We start from the raw sequence: 15,879 nt of genomic DNA, 5'->3' as shown, positions 1-15,879 counted from the left end.
ATATACTTTAGTGATATATTAAATGAAAGCGAACGACCTATCAGTAACAATAAATCAAATTTTATCAAAATCGGTTCATCCATTTATTTGTTAAACGATATAAAAGTTTTAGGTAATAAAAAAATGAATTTTGACTCAAGTGACATATGAAATGAAAGTGCATGACGTGTAAAGTAATAATTGGACATATTTAATCAAAATCGGTTCATCCATTTACTATACCTATATATTGGTAAAAGTTGGAATGAAAGAAACGATTGTTGTCAAGTATACCTAAGTGACATATCAAATGAAAGTGCATATCGGGTGAAGAACAGTTATAGTTCTATTTTTATCCAAATCGGTTTTTCCATTTATTAGATTACAGCACAGATTACAGCGGTAAAAGTGGGAATGAACAATAATCGAATGTGGTCAAATAATATCTCAAGCGGCATATCAAAATATGAAAGAGCAACGTGTGAATTACAATTAGTAATGTTTTATCGAAATCTCCCAGGTAGATTATTACCTATTATTACAGGAATAAATTAGGTATTCATTACATTACTTACATTTTTATGTAAGTATGTATGTTTTTATGTAATGAATGTACCTACTTTCTTCCAATAAACGGTTAATTAATAATAATCTACCTGGGAGTGATTATTTGGAGATAATATTATGCATATAGACACGTAATAAGTCAATTTTTAGTGTTTGTCGTTGTACTCATAAGTGAATATTTACCTCCAAATATCTCGGTAATGTGACGCTTTAGGGTACTTACTATGTTATTAGACATTTTTTTGTTTGTCTATGTATCCTCTATCCATGCATACAACTTTAATCGTGCGCCGCGATTTTGAAAAAAAATCAAAATGGCGGCCGGGTTGATATGCCAGAAAGTTTCAATGCTCTTTACTTAAAAGTTTTTTTAATTATTTAAGGTAGTACGTGTTTATTCAATAAAAGTTAAGTAGTAACTACTATGCAGATTGCAGTCACTATTCCACGCGGACGAAGTCGCGGGCACAGCTAGTGTTATAATATTACTAGCTGTGCCCTTCGGTTTTACCCGCAGGGCTCCACTCCTGTTGGTCGTAGCGTGATGATATATAGACTATAAGCTTCCTCGATAAATGGGCTAACTAACACCGAAAGAATTTTACAAATCGGACCAGTAGTTCCCGAGATTAGCACGTTCAAACAAACAAACAAACTCTTCAGCTTTATAATATTAGTATAGATGTTATGTTATATTATGACTTTTAGAGCCAAAAACTATTCTGTTAAAAATTGTTACTTGGAATGGAATATATTTAAATACTAGTTGCGCCCTGTGGTTTCAACCGCGCGCGTGAATGAGTTTTTCCTTTTAATCCTTTTGATCTTGTGGGAGCATCAATATCGAAAACAGCCTTAGTTACTCATTATAACAACAGCTATCTGTCAGTGAAAGTCCCTTCAAAATCGGTCCAGCCCTTCTTGATATTAGCCAGAACAAACAGACATACATAAAAAAAATTGAAAAAAATATGTATATGTACACTTGTACAGTGTATGTGCATACGGATAAATTTGGTTAAGTATATTAAAAACAGACACTACAATTTCATTATTGATTCTAAGTTATTGACCGTATCGATTAATAAACCGAGAAATACTTAAAAACAAACAAAAAAGTTTAGTGGTCATTTAATTAAAATATCTAGATTTGTTCAGATTTTACTTAATTGCCAATTTTTATTAAAAAAAATTACTATTTTTTTAAATATAATATTATTTTTGATTACATACGATTTTTTCAATATAGAAACTTATGTGATGACAAGGAGCAACGTCATCGTAAATGTTTAACAACTGTCAATCGTGAATTTGATATTGTGTCAATGTCATAGTTTTCGCCGAATAAAATCCCAACAAAATTAATTTCTTTTTCACTAACATAAAGTTGTACATAATTTATTAAATAGTAGTCTCGTGGAAATTGGAATATTAATAATAAGAGGCAATCATGGCGCGAAGGTATCGCGATGCGGCTGCAAAATTACAGGAAAATGTTCACAAGCATTTAAAAGAAATGAAAGACCTGTCTTCCTCTGAAGATGAGGAGCCTTACGAGCCGAGCGTCCTGGAAGGTGTATTCCAAAGCTATTGGCGAGGTGGCGGCGACAAACAGATGCTGAATAGAACAAAGAACCTTCTCGAAGAAGCTTTAAGTGGCCGGTCTGTTACGTGTTTAATTTGCATAGGATCTATCAAGAGAGTCGATGCTATATGGACTTGCGATCACTGCTTTTCTTATTTTCATCTTATATGCATTCAAAAATGGGCAAATGACTGTACAAGTCTGCGTTTAGATGAGCCTCAGGCTCCAATCGCCGTGTGTAAGCCAAAGAAAATAGAATGGTGCTGTCCGAAGTGTAGGAACTCATACACTAAAGAGGAAATACCGCGTAAGTACCGATGTTTTTGTGGAAAAACTGATGATCCACCCTATCATCCTTGGTTAGTGCCACACACTTGTGGAGAAGTTTGCGGTAGACGTTTGTCACAAGGTGATAATTGTAAACATAAGTGTTTACTGCTCTGCCATCCTGGTCCATGCCCTCCTTGTCCCCAAACTGTTAACGGCATTTGCTATTGTGGTAAAGAACAGAAGAAAGTAAGATGTAGCACAGCAAAATGGCCCTGTGGCCAGCCATGCCAGAAAAAACTGCTTTGCAAATCTCACAGCTGCAAAAATCTATGCCATGAAGGAGACTGCCCTCCGTGCACATATACTAGTCTACAAAGTTGTCTGTGTGGTTCAGAAACCATAAAAAGACCTTGCTATGACGTCAAATGGCGATGTACAAAAGTTTGTGGCAAACCATATTCTTGTGGTTATCACAAATGTCAAGAAGTATGTCATGCTGGATCTTGTGGCCCTTGCCCCAATTCTGGTTTGATGTCATGTCCATGTGGTGCTAATCAACAGTATGTACAGTGTCCTGACACCATAGAAACATGTTTAGGCACTTGTGGAAAGAAACATGATGATTGTGAACATCTTTGTCCAGAAAAGTGCCACAAAGGTCAATGTCCTCCGTGTCGAGTGCAGATTGAAAAGAAATGTGTTTGTTCAACACACACAAGATCATTACCATGCAGCAAGGAGTTTAAATGTGAGACAAAGTGCAGAGGCATCAGGCCATGTGGAAAGCATTATTGTGCACGTAAATGTTGCAATGGTAGTTGTCCGCCCTGTGAAAAAATATGTGACAAACCTTTACAGTGTGGACGACATAAATGTACCACAATTTGCCATGGAGGACCATGTTATCCGTGCACTAGAGAGTCTAAAATAACATGTAAATGTAAAGAAACATACATTACAGTTCCGTGTGGCAGAGAGAGGAATATCAAACCACCAAAATGTCATTTACCTTGTAAGTTTAAATATAAGTGTGGACACATAGATGAAAATAAACACACCTGCCACTTTGGGGCCTGCCCATCTTGTAAGGCTATTTGCAAAAAACCCTACAGTAAGTGCGGTCACACTTGTGAAGCACTATGTCATGAGTATGTAACTGTGGTTTTCAAACAAGTAGAAAAAGCAGTGATGCCTTGGGAAGTGCAACCACCCAAAGCTAAGGTTGTCGCGTTGGACTGTCCGCCGTGTAAAATTCCTGTCCCAGTCGTTTGTTTCGGTGAACACGACACGGAGATGCAGCCGTGTCACTCGGCGGCGCGACGGTGTTGCGGCAGAGAATGCGGTAAAGATCTCGCCTGCGGTAATCATAAGTGTTCACTTTTATGCCACTTGTACAGTTCAGATCCTAATTATCCAAATGTGCCTTTTACTTGCAAACCGTGTAATAGAGAGTGTATGAAGCCGCGGCCCGAAAAATGTTCGCATAAATGTTCAAAACGTCAATGTCATCCTGGATCGTGTCCTCCGTGTGAGGTGAAAGAGTTTATCAAATGCCACTGTGGACTCACAGAACTATACTTAGCGTGTCACGAATTTATAATCGCCACAGATGAACAGTTATGTTGCAAACAACAGTGTCCAAAAATACTAGATTGTGGACATAAATGTAAGAGTATATGCCACAAAGGTCCTTGTGGAGTTAATCAAGTGTGCACGAAAAAGACGAAAGTATACTGCTCATGTGGAAATTTGAAGAAAGAAGCACCATGCAATCTTGTTAGAAATTCTGAAGTCAGTATAGCTTGTGATGACACATGCCAGGCTAAAAAACTCGCGGCTCTTGCTGAGAAAGAAAAAGAAGAAAAGAGACAGAAAGAGTTGGAAGAAGAGAGAAACAGGAGAGAGCTAGCGGAGTATGAATGGAAAATAAGCGGGAAAAAGAAGAAATACAAAGAGAAGAAAGTTGTTGTTAATCAAGACAACAGAAACTTTGTTCAGAAATATAGGGTTCCTATTTTGTCATTGGTAGTTTTAATTATTTCAGTATGTATTTTTATACATCTTAGTAATTGATAGGTTTTTGATAGGCAACTAGATAGACCAGAGATTGTATTAGTTTTACAGTCTACAATAAAATTTATAAAGGTAATTTAATGTTTTAATTTAAGCTATTTATTTGAAAATTAGTAATATAAATTTATATACTTAATTTTATACATATGTACTTAGTTGTGAAATAAGTTTTGATGATTTATAATTTATATAATACAACCCAGTGCATAAGTGCATTAATCAATATAATATGCCTCTCCTGAAACCTACAAGTTTAATGTTAAATTATGCAAAACATAGGTAATATAGTTTTCATTGTCTTATTCTTTAATAAGCATTTTTTTAAATATTTTTACTTTAAAGTTCATCTAATGTGTCATGCGTAATTATTTTGAAACATTATCGGTTGAATTTAATTTAATAAATGGCTTTTAAAAATAAATAATTGTTTCTTATTATTCCATCTGTAAGTGTTTTTCGCGCCTTTTTTAAATATTGATTTTGAATATAAATGATTTTCTATTAATATTTACAATACTCCAAAATTCGCATCCAAAATGCGCATGCAGATCTTCGCTGATTATCGTATTTCCAGAAACACCCGAATCACCCCGAATTACTGAATCATAAGTGCCCTAAGCAATGCACTTGCATCTTGCACCTTGTTAAAAAAAATAGGAGTCAATTCGATTCGATTCGATTCATGTACACAATCCTACGACACAATCGAAAACAATTCAAGCGATTGGTGACGGTAGCCTGTCAGTCAAAAAATTCAAAAATCCGTCAGTCGTCTTTATATTTTACTAGCGGTCCGCCCCGGCTTCGCCCGTGGTACATATTAACGTTTTCTCTACATAAGAACCATCCTCGTACTTCAAGGAATATAATAAAAAAAGAATTATCGAAATCGGTTCAGCCGTTCTCGAGTTATGGAATTACAACGAAAAGTGGCATTGATTTTTATTATATTTTATAAATAAAGACGACTGACGGATTTTTGAATTTTTGAATTTGGTGGTGACCGCACGTATTATCTCTGTATGGAATTATAATATAGAGCTGCTGTTACATAACCTTCTTAGTTTTGTTCCAAAGTTGAATTTTCCGATAAAATGATTATTTACACAGATAGCAGTGGGGAAAGGGAAAATTAATAAAAGCATAATGAAAGTTCTGATCATTCTACGATATCAGAAATAGAGATAATCACTGATTCTGTAAGTCCTTTAGACTGAGATTTTAATGATTAGATTTCTACAATTTAAATGTAAACCAGTGGTTGAAAATCTTTTTTTTAAATATAAACTTTGTCTTATTTTAACCTTCCATCCATCCATCATTACGCCAGCTTCAGTAAGACACTTTAAAACTCATAATTATAATAAACTATGCATTAAGAAAATACACTTAATCACTCTATATACATATCATCTTCGGAGGCTCGGGGAATATGATGACAGTTGTCGAACAGTGACGAATTTTTTTATGCGCATTATCCTAAGAGCAATTAACCTATAGAGTTCTTATATTAAGACAGAACAAAATACATATTTTCTAATCTACTTACTCTTAGTCAATAACAGCATAAGCCAGATTGAGATAGCGATAGAGTATCTGCACTGTCTTCAAACGTAGCGCGCCGGCAGTCAGTTTGTTTTCCAACCAGCTGGTGGGCTCATTGCGTCAAGTGTTTTTAACGAAATATTTAGAAAATATAAAGTGTACAGTGTTTCTTTTTATTTGTCAGTGTGCTAAAATAACTATTGTATGTTTAGCAACCGGCTATCACTAGTCGAATGGGAGTTTTGGATAAAAACAATGTGAAATATCTTTCCATCGGTAAGTGATTTTCAGCAAATTGATAAATATTTATGTTTTAAACCTATTTGAAGGTTTTATCAAGCACTTTTTTGTAATTTTATGTTGTAACTGTAACATTTACCCACTTTATGGGGTTGTGGAATATAAAATAATGAAATAATTTTTAAAAAACGTCACAATAATATCACGTTTGGCATTTTGTTTACCACCGTAGTGTTGTAACACATCTAGCGTATATTATCGATTTATGACAAAAAATCTATTTCATATTAACGTTGATTTATTTATTTTGTTTCATAAATCAGATTTATATGTAGTTGTTGTTGCAAATAATAGATGTAAATTTTTTACCGCAGGAAAATAAAACATACCACGTGGTTGTTTTATTTGCACTATGTGTTTTAGTTTTCGTTTGTTGTTTATTAATTTCTCTTTCAGATTATTAATAAATTCATTTTGTTTTAGATTTCCAGAGCTAAATAAAAAATGGGTATAAAACGTGAGACATGAGTTGATTGGACGCCGCCACAATTTGCAATATTGTGTTCACTGCATTTCGAGCCTACGTGTTATCAAGATGGATACTCTAGAAGAATTGTGCAATCTTACGCTTACGTTTTTTTTTTGTTCCTGTAGATAATAAATACATTTGATTAAAGAGAGTGAATTTTTATTTTGAAATTTTTTACACTTAGGTTACCTACTTTAAATGTGTTACTATGTGAAAATTAAACGGTTGATTAAATGACAGTTCTCATAGATGAGAAACTACTATTGAAATACATACTTAATATACATGCGTTTTCAAAGAAAAACCCGCATAGTTCCCATTCCTGTTGGATTTACGGGATCAAAAGTAATTTTTCCAAATTTCATTGTAATCGGTTTAGTAGTATTCGCGTGAAAGAGTAACAAACATCCATCCTCACAAACTTTCGATTTATTAGTAGGATGTTAGGAAAATGTTTTCATTAAGACTGTCCTTTTATTAACTTGTTAAATGCTGCATGATTCCTTCATGCTGACTGTGCCTTTCTCCTCACTCCTTTAACTTTATCATCATTTCCTTCTTTATTTTAAATTACATTTCAAGTTTTAAAATTTCTTTTATAATGTACTAACTTTCCGCCCGCGTTTTTAAAGAAAATCCTGCACAGTTCCCGTTCACGTGGGATTTCCGGGATAAAACCTAACCTATGTGTGTATGTACAAAATTTCATTGTAATCGGTTCCGCAGTGAAAGAGTAACATCCCTTCTCACATAATTTCGCATTTATTATATACGTAGGATTAAACAAATAATGTATTCAACTGAAATTAATTATAAGTTTTGTTTTTTTATTATTTATTATTTCACGAAACCGTAAATGCAAAATACATTCACGATTTTATCGATTGAAGCACATCCCATCACTATCACCTTCTATCTATCTAAATACGTACCTATAGTAAAAATGGTGCCATGACTATGTTGAAACGTAGCTTGTTGTCTATAGCTGTCTCATTCTTTCATACGACGTTTTCTTTAGATAGAGAGAAACAAATATATGTAAATTGTATACGCTCGATACAAGTACTCTATAGGTTAATTGCTCTTAGGCATTATCAGTTTGGGAGTATGTACTGTATGTATCCTGTGTTTCAGTTTCACACAACTTTGTTATCTATTTTTAACCTCGCGTTTTAACTGTGCTCGAGGAAACGGGAATCAATTTTAATTTTGAGTTATCTTATACTATATATAAAAATGAATCGCAAAATGTGTTGGTAAGCGCATAACTCGAGAACGGCTGAACCGATTTCGATAATTCTTTTTTTATTATATTCCTTGAAGTACGAGGATGGATCTTATGTAGAGAAAACGTAAACATGTACCACGGGTGAAGCCGGGGCGGACCGCTATTTTCTAATAATAATAGTTTTAAAAAACTGAAAAACACGCTTTTTATAGAAAACCGAACTAAAAAATAGAAAATTTTATCAAATTAGTGTATTGTCATCGGTCCTCAATAAACCTACAAAGTTTGAACGAAATCTGGCCATTTAAAGTGGGTCAAAATCGCGTCCAAAGAAGTCGGTTACAAACATACAGGTGAAGCTAATATAAAGCGTGTAATAAAAGTATAGGTAAATGAGTCATGAAACCCATGAAATCGTTGCAACTTCTTGCCTATCACATGCATTCATTCATTCGTAGAATTTTTGACGTAGGTAGTTGTGGAATTCTCGACATGATGAAAGTCCATTCGTCGGGGATTTAACGGCGGTAGTTAACGGTGCAGGTGATGGTGGTGTACACAAAAATATAGTGGTGAAATAAGTACCTTTTAATAACTTGATACCTCACATAAAAATCGAAGATATAATAAAATATACTGTACTAGCTTTCCGCCCGCGGCTTCGCCCGCATTTTCAAAGAAAAACCCGTTCCCGTAGGATATCCGGGATAAAACCTATCCTATGTCCTTTCTCGGGTGTCAATATATCTCTCTAACAAATTTCATGAAATTTGGTTCAGTAGTTAAGGCGTGATTGAGTAACAGACAGACAGACAGAGTTACTTTCGCATTTTTAGTATTAGTATGCATGGGTATTGCACAGGGCTATTGATTCCAAATTTCCAAAGTGAATCCAACTTTAACTAAAGCACGTAGAGGGCAACGTTGACCATCATGTGTCAAATGTTATGACATATTATGACATTTCTTATCAAAACAAATAACATCAATAGTAGAATATTTATTATAATTTACGTGTTGTTATCATAAATTTAATAAATACGATTATTTTTATTCTCGGTAAACTATTTGTAAATGAATGTCTAATTATGATAATCTAATGACGTGCATTTCACTAATGATTTGAGTCATGTTGGAGGGACTAGGTAAGCGCATTATCATTTCTATGACTCAGTGCTGAAGTTTATTTCAAATGCAGCACACACTGCAGAAAGATAAGCCGATATTTTGATTCAGTTAAATTCATACATAGGACTAAAGATTTCGAGTGCAGTGAACTTAGCGGTTGAGTGTTTACATCAGTGTGCAACATGACTCGAGTCGCGACGTACGTTTTTATAGACTTTGAAACCACGAGCCTCCCTAAAGAGGATCATAATAGAACGCGTATCACAGAGTTGTCATTTATAGCGGTGAAACGTGCTCATATCCTCGACACTGAAATCGGTGACGCGCCGCGCGTTCAGCAAAAAGTCACTCTCTGTCTTTACCCTGGAAGAATGATATGTCCAACAAGCACAAAAATCACAAAATTGAGTAATGAATTACTTGAACATGAAACAAAATTTAACGATAATGTATATAATATATTAAACACTTTCCTAAACATACTCACTAAACCTGTGTGTTTAGTTGCTCAAAATGGCCTCAGATTTGACTTTCCAATACTCAAAAACCACTTAGATAAGTTGGGTAAGTGTTTTCCAGAAGATCTTCTATGTGCTGACAGCTACCACTGTTTCTTTGATATATTAGAATGCCCAGAAGATAATAATACTATAAATATGAACAATCAATCGACAACATCAATAGATAAAACATTCCTTGAAGAAAATTTACTTCAAAAAAATACATTGGAGATGAAATCAATCAATGAATCAACACCTAAACGAAGGATCAACAATGGCAGAATGGAACCGGTAAATCGTGAGAAATTAAAAAGAAGATTTGTGTGGAGCGATGGTGAGAGACCAAAGAAGGGATATAAATTGGGACAGATATATGAAAAGTTATTAAAAACACCAAGTATAGACGCTCATCAAGCTGAAGCTGATTCTTTCATGACATTAAAATGTGCAGTGGCTGTGAAAAATAAGTTTGTAGATTGGGTTGATAACAATTTTCTGCATTTTTCCGATATAAAACCGATGACAATTGGTATACCGATTGGTGAATAATAATTGTGATGATTTTAATTTATAGCATAAGTTTTTATATTATTATTTTATTTTCAAGCTATAATTTAGTTTTAATACATTTTATATTATGCTCAGTTATATTTTTATATTTTAGAAACTATGTATATTTTTTGTAATACAGTGCCTATCATGTTATTACTTATATTTTTTAATTTTATTTTATAATGTATTTGTTTTAACCATTATGTATGTTAATGGAAATGAATAAGAGAGAAAATAATAAATAATAATTGTAAAAAGTAAAAACAAATTTAAAGTTTAAGTCTGATTCTGATGTTTAATTATGATAAAGCTTCTTAGCTTTAATAAGAGTCAATATTTAACATAAACAGTAAAATTAAAAATGAATCACTCATTTTGTTGCTTCAATCCTAGCCGTAACTTAGTTTTTTTTAGTTTTGATGTATGCTGAAATTTTACAAAATAACAATAGTGCATGTTTTATATTTTAAAAATTGATCTCAAATGTAATTGAAACCAAAATTGTTCTTAACACCAAAACATTGTTTTTAATTGATGTTTAATTGATCTCAAATTGATTGATAATGTAAATATAAATTATGCATACATTTTATAATGTTGTTTTATTTATTTAAATATTTTCATAATACATTTTTTCTACTGTTTTCGCAAAAAGTGTAGTAACTACAGTGGAACCTACAAAAAGTTGAATATTCTCTCTTCCTACAACCCAATCCCAGACTAAAATTAAAAACATCAGAAATCTCAAAATTGTAATTCGAAATCAAGTCTCTTTCATAAATTATTTATTCCGTGAACGTATGTACCATACGTAATATTAAATATATCACAACTATAAACTCGAACATCGAATACAAAAAATAAATTAAGTCAGAAAAATCGATTCTACAAGTAATCGATTCGAAACCCTTTTTTACATTTTTTTTCAATGTGAGACTATACTAAAATTATTATTTTAGGACTATTATTACTAACGGGGGTGCTGTGGGGTTGCACAAACCCCTTTATCCGCCAGGGTACGAAGGGGTTGCGATCGGTGCACGCCAACTCAAAGATTGGACAGGCGTACGCGGAAGTTGTGTTTTTACTGTCTAATTGGAGGGTATGTATGCATGTATGAACATCACACACACACACAATATATCCACGCACATAATGCGTACTTAATAATTATTTTTTAACCAAAAACTAAACCGTTAAAATATAATTTGAATACTGACAAAACAGACCAACGGAAAGCTTTTAAATAGGAAAGAATCAACAAAATTGGTTAATAGTATTATTAATCCTAACTTAGTGCTATAAATAGGTAAGTTTTTCAAAATTAATAATTCGCCTTTCATACTAGTAAATCAATGAAATAAAAAAATAATATTTTAGTACTAAAATCCTAATTACCAAGTTCTGTAATATCACTAACTACATAGTATAAAACAAAGTCGCTTTCTCTGTCCCTATGTCCCTTTGTATGCTTAAATCTTTATAACTACGCTACGGATTTTGATGCGGTTTTTTTAAATAGCTAGAGTGATTCAAGAGGAAGGTTTTAGTATATAATTTATTAGGTTTTAGACAAAGCGGGCGAAGCCGCGGGCGGTAAGCTAGTACCTTATAAATATTTCTTGCTTACTTTACGAAAAAAACATTCAGTATCAAATATCATATTGTCAATCCAGTACGTGGTCCCGTGGCTGGTGAACCAAGCCGGCTCGCTGGCATACCTCGCTGCGGTTCAGCGAATGCCGCTGTCCATCGCTGTGCCCGCTGCGAACAGCCTCGCGTTCGCGTTCACAGCGCTGACCGGCGCTGCGATTGGTAGTGAGGAGCCGCTAGACTGGGGTGCGGATTTAATCTATACTTATATTATATACATTTTTAAAGAATAGAAAAAAATTGATCACGGGGCAAGATTCGAATTTCGAATCCGCGAATTTTATAAATGTGAAATTTTTTTTAGGGTGTACGTGAAAAATACCATACACGTATGGTATTTTTTCACGCAAAAACCACTGAACGGATTTTGATAATATTTGCCAGTGATGTAGTTTATATACCAGAATAACAAGAGAAATTGCTTTAGCAATACGGTAATAAGTTCTTTGGTAATATTAGAAGTGCAAATATTTTTTGATAAGATTTCAGTTTTAACTCAAAAAGTGCATAAATTTCTTTTAACATTAGTGAGCTACATTTGGTACATGTATTTCTTTTCAGTGGCAATACTCGGGGTCGTGTTAATAGTTGCTGGAACATTCCTCTGTTGTCTGGACAACGTCGGGTAGTGCATAATATATTCTTCTATGAAGATTAGATTATTCTAAAGTCTAACGAACCCTTATATCAGATTTTTAAATCTATATAATATTATCTATAATGTTTGTTTGTTTCACAAAAATTGTAATATATTAATGAGATAATTAATTATGTACCTCAATTTAAAAGCAGTATTACCTACAGCAATTGTGTTATGCTGAAATGTGTCTTAATTATTTGTGATAACTTATAAATGTATTTAATTTTAATTTGTACTTAAATACAAGAATAATAAAAACATCTATTTCAAAAGTTGTACTATTTATTTATAAAACTACCTATAATTTATCTAATGATCAGCTTTTTTCTTCATACTGATAAAACAATGAAAAAAATATTGTACAGTTTTTGGGTAAGTATAAGTTAAACAAAAAGGAAAAACAAAACTTGTAAATATTATTAATTTACCAAATTAATGATTATTGTCAAGTTAGATTAGTGTCAAGCGTTATCTGTGATACACACTTGTAAAGAAACGAAAAAATTATGAATGCCTGAGCTAAACTATATCTTTGTTCTAATGTTTCATCCAGATTCGATCAATAAAAATAAATTGCAAATAGTCCATTAGTCATATTTTCTTGAGCCAGCCATAAAGAGAAAAAAAAACTTTCGTATTTTTAATATTAGCACAGACTAATAATAATATACTACGTATAATAAAAATTTTAGTATATAAGTATATATTTATTAGTTAGGATTCTATGAGATAAATGAAACGACTCAATTGTATTAAAATCTTTATTTCTAAACTTACATACAATTATTGCACAAAAAATAAATCACGTAAATTACAAAATAGAACTAACTAGGCATGAAAACAAATATTGCAAAATAGGACAATATTCTCTTGACTCATCTACTTGGAGTAGAATTAAAAATATAACTAAAGTACTTAAATGTCTACTTTTAAAGTAGTTGTTAATTATTCTTCTTATCAATAAAATTCATCATAATGTGAATAAATAATTACTTATTGTAAAACATAAAACTATATTTTACATCCAATCTATTCTTAAATACTTTTAAAGCAATATTAATGGCGGCTAGTACCTAATAAAAAAGTATCCAAGAAAACAAAATTAAAAGTACATACTATATTATACTATATTATACAGCGCCATCTATCAAATTAATTTTTCAAAACATGCTTAGCAGTCCAGTCCTTTTTAAAAATCGGTAAAAATAAACATTATTAAGTAGTATAATTATTTATTATACAAAATATTTAACTTCATTGATAAAGTGCAAGATTTATGAATAAAGTATGTTTTATTGTGAACAACGAACAAAGCCGTGCAGGTCCACCGTTCACATTCACATGAATTACTTTTAAATTATATGTTATATACGTAATAAATTAGGTATATAGGTATTGTGTTTGTTTTATTAACTAGCATATTAATAAGTACCTACTAATAAAAATACATACGCTTACAAAGTAAATAATACCACTTTCTAGATCGATGTAGTTAGATATTACTTTAATTTCCCGATATAGAAACCATACAATATGTATTCATAAAATTGACCAATGCATTCATAGTTACTTACATTCATTTCATTTCATTATGTATTTGTATTTCTCGTAATTCAAAAAACTCTCAGTAGGTATCAAAGGTGCATCAAATTCACATAAAGTTTTAATTTAGTTATTAGGTAGTGATACAGGATTTGCTAATTACAAGCTAAACAAAAAATAGAGCTTGTACTTTAAGATTTGACTGTCCTATAATATAGTTGTAGATAGGTAATGCCTAGGCATTCACCATTACATTGAAATGTGCGTCCTTTATCTCTATCTGAATTATACAATATGGATCTCCTCCAAATGACTTAAAATTATGTGTCACTACGACAGTTTCTTATAGTCTCTATAGCTGTGTACAGCCTCTGGATTGATTGTCTGACTGCAGCCTCTTCATTTGCGAGATTCTTCCTTTCAGCAAGCAGAGCTTTTGCCCGGTCAGAGTCTCTGGATGCGTTGCGAGTGACGTAGGCACTTTCGACCCTCAAAGTTGTGTTACGACGAGTTAGATCTGCAATTTCCTTTTTTCGAGCTGAAAACGAAATACAATATTAAAATTGCTACTTTTTGGACATCAAATCAAATCTATTTTATTTGCTCGTTTAAGGTCATACAAAGGTGTTATTAAACAATATTTACCTATATCACATATACTGCCATTGTAAATGGCGTGCAAAAATTTTTGAAATTATGTACAATTAATTAAATTATCAATAATTTTACAAATTAAGTAATACATTCAAACAACAACAGAAAAAAATAAATAAATTACAAATTAAATACAAAATTACAATTAAACATGTATGGAGTAATAGCATAACCATTAAGATATCTGTGGTAATAACTAATAGTTAGTTAAGTACTTTATATGTCTCACCTGCATCATAATCTTTATAGTTTTTGATGAAACCTTCGACTCCTGGCCACGGATTGGTTGCAACTTGGCAGCTGAAGTCTCGCACGCGTTCTCCGTTATCATTAACAACTTCTAAACCAGCTGAGCCCTTCGACTCATCCACTGATGTATCTGCTACTCCACCTTTGTCTGTCTCTATGTTTTTTAACGAAATTAATTTAGTTACATTTGGTATATTTATTTCTGTATAATTCGGGATTGGCTTTGCTTGAATGTTTTCGCTGTCGAAACCTGGATTCAAATCACGTTTTTTTGTATCTTGGCCACTAAAGTGTTTTATACTTATGTTCGCTATTTTCGACAATCTGTTCAGTTCAGAAAAATTCTTTTCTGCTAATACTTTAATACTGTCTCCACTATCACAGTGTGAATCTATTCTCTTCTTAATAAGATTGTTATTTTCATTGACTTGCTTCTTTATTTCCGTTAAAAGTTTAAGTTGTCCATTCGGATCTAAATTTAGATTTTGTGGGTCGAGTTTTATTTGCTTCGTTTGGTTGTGAAGTTCTACTCCATTCCTCCTTTTCCTCTCTTTGATAACCTCCTGCCATATCTTCTCGTAACCTGAAAAGATATAAATCGCGAATAATATTTTAATAGCAAACATTGACATTCATCAAAATATAACTTGCGTTAGAGACAAAAATATTACCCTCTCTGTAATGTTTGTTAACATGGGTAAGTTTCAGTTGAGCTAGGAACATTTGTTTCCTTTGTTGCTGAACGCCAGTCTCTTCTAAGTACATTGGAATGGTTTCATCTAGAGATGATTCTGTACTAATGTTTTGCCGTCGGTCATCTTTTGTGAGGATATCGAGTCTACCAGCAGATATGTAAGCAGATGCTACAGAATCTTTCCTTATGATCCTTTCTTGACGGTCCATTTCTTTATCTGAAAATAAATATGAATTCTCAATATTTTGTTA

General features: G+C 32.6%; 3 protein-coding genes across 3 annotated transcripts in view; 2 read left to right on the top strand and 1 right to left on the bottom strand.

The window, feature by feature from the left end:
• Window positions 1-1,996: 1,996 nt before the first annotated feature.
• Window positions 1,997-12,697, top strand: LOC123701946 (NF-X1-type zinc finger protein NFXL1-like). Its single transcript, XM_045649580.1, has 5 exons — window positions 1,997-4,426; window positions 8,267-8,279; window positions 11,156-11,298; window positions 11,873-12,035; window positions 12,411-12,697. Exons 1-5 carry the CDS (start codon window positions 1,997-1,999, stop codon window positions 12,476-12,478), a joined length of 2,817 nt encoding a protein of 938 aa, XP_045505536.1. The 3' UTR covers window positions 12,479-12,697.
• Window positions 8,946-10,284, top strand: LOC123701715 (three-prime repair exonuclease 1-like). The gene has a single exon (XM_045649220.1). The coding sequence runs from the start codon at window positions 9,327-9,329 to the stop codon at window positions 10,191-10,193; it is 867 nt and encodes a 288-aa protein (XP_045505176.1). The 5' UTR covers window positions 8,946-9,326; the 3' UTR covers window positions 10,194-10,284.
• A 935-nt stretch (window positions 12,698-13,632) lies between the features above and the next one.
• The window catches only part of LOC123701945, a 106,189-nt gene continuing 103,942 nt past the window's right edge, over window positions 13,633-15,879 (bottom strand). The window contains exons 19-21 of the mRNA XM_045649579.1: window positions 15,606-15,845; window positions 14,915-15,517; window positions 13,633-14,569 (exon numbers count right to left, since the gene is read on the bottom strand). Of these exons, the coding sequence (XP_045505535.1) occupies window positions 14,352-14,569; window positions 14,915-15,517; window positions 15,606-15,845 (1,061 nt within the window). The 3' untranslated portion in view covers window positions 13,633-14,351. The remainder of the gene's footprint in view (window positions 14,570-14,914; window positions 15,518-15,605; window positions 15,846-15,879) is intronic.

Source organism: Colias croceus, chromosome 22 (assembly GCF_905220415.1).
Source record: "Colias croceus chromosome 22, ilColCroc2.1".
Classification (NCBI taxonomy): domain Eukaryota; kingdom Metazoa; phylum Arthropoda; class Insecta; order Lepidoptera; family Pieridae; genus Colias; species Colias croceus.
The sequence above is the reverse complement of the archived record's forward strand: the minus strand, read 5'-3'. Positions and strand labels throughout refer to the sequence as shown.

Coding starts and splice junctions, on each gene's coding strand:
- LOC123701946 (XM_045649580.1), top strand. CDS start 1,997: ATGGCGCGAAGGTATCGCGATGCGGCTGCAAAATTACAGGAAAATGTT. Junction 11,299..11,872: donor TTTTACTGTCTAATTGGAGG/GTATGTATGCAT, acceptor TTGTCAATCCAG/TACGTGGTCCCGTGGCTGGT. Junction 12,036..12,410: donor TGAGGAGCCGCTAGACTGGG/GTGCGGATTTAA, acceptor ATTTCTTTTCAG/TGGCAATACTCGGGGTCGTG.
- LOC123701715 (XM_045649220.1), top strand. CDS start 9,327: ATGACTCGAGTCGCGACGTACGTTTTTATAGACTTTGAAACCACGAGC.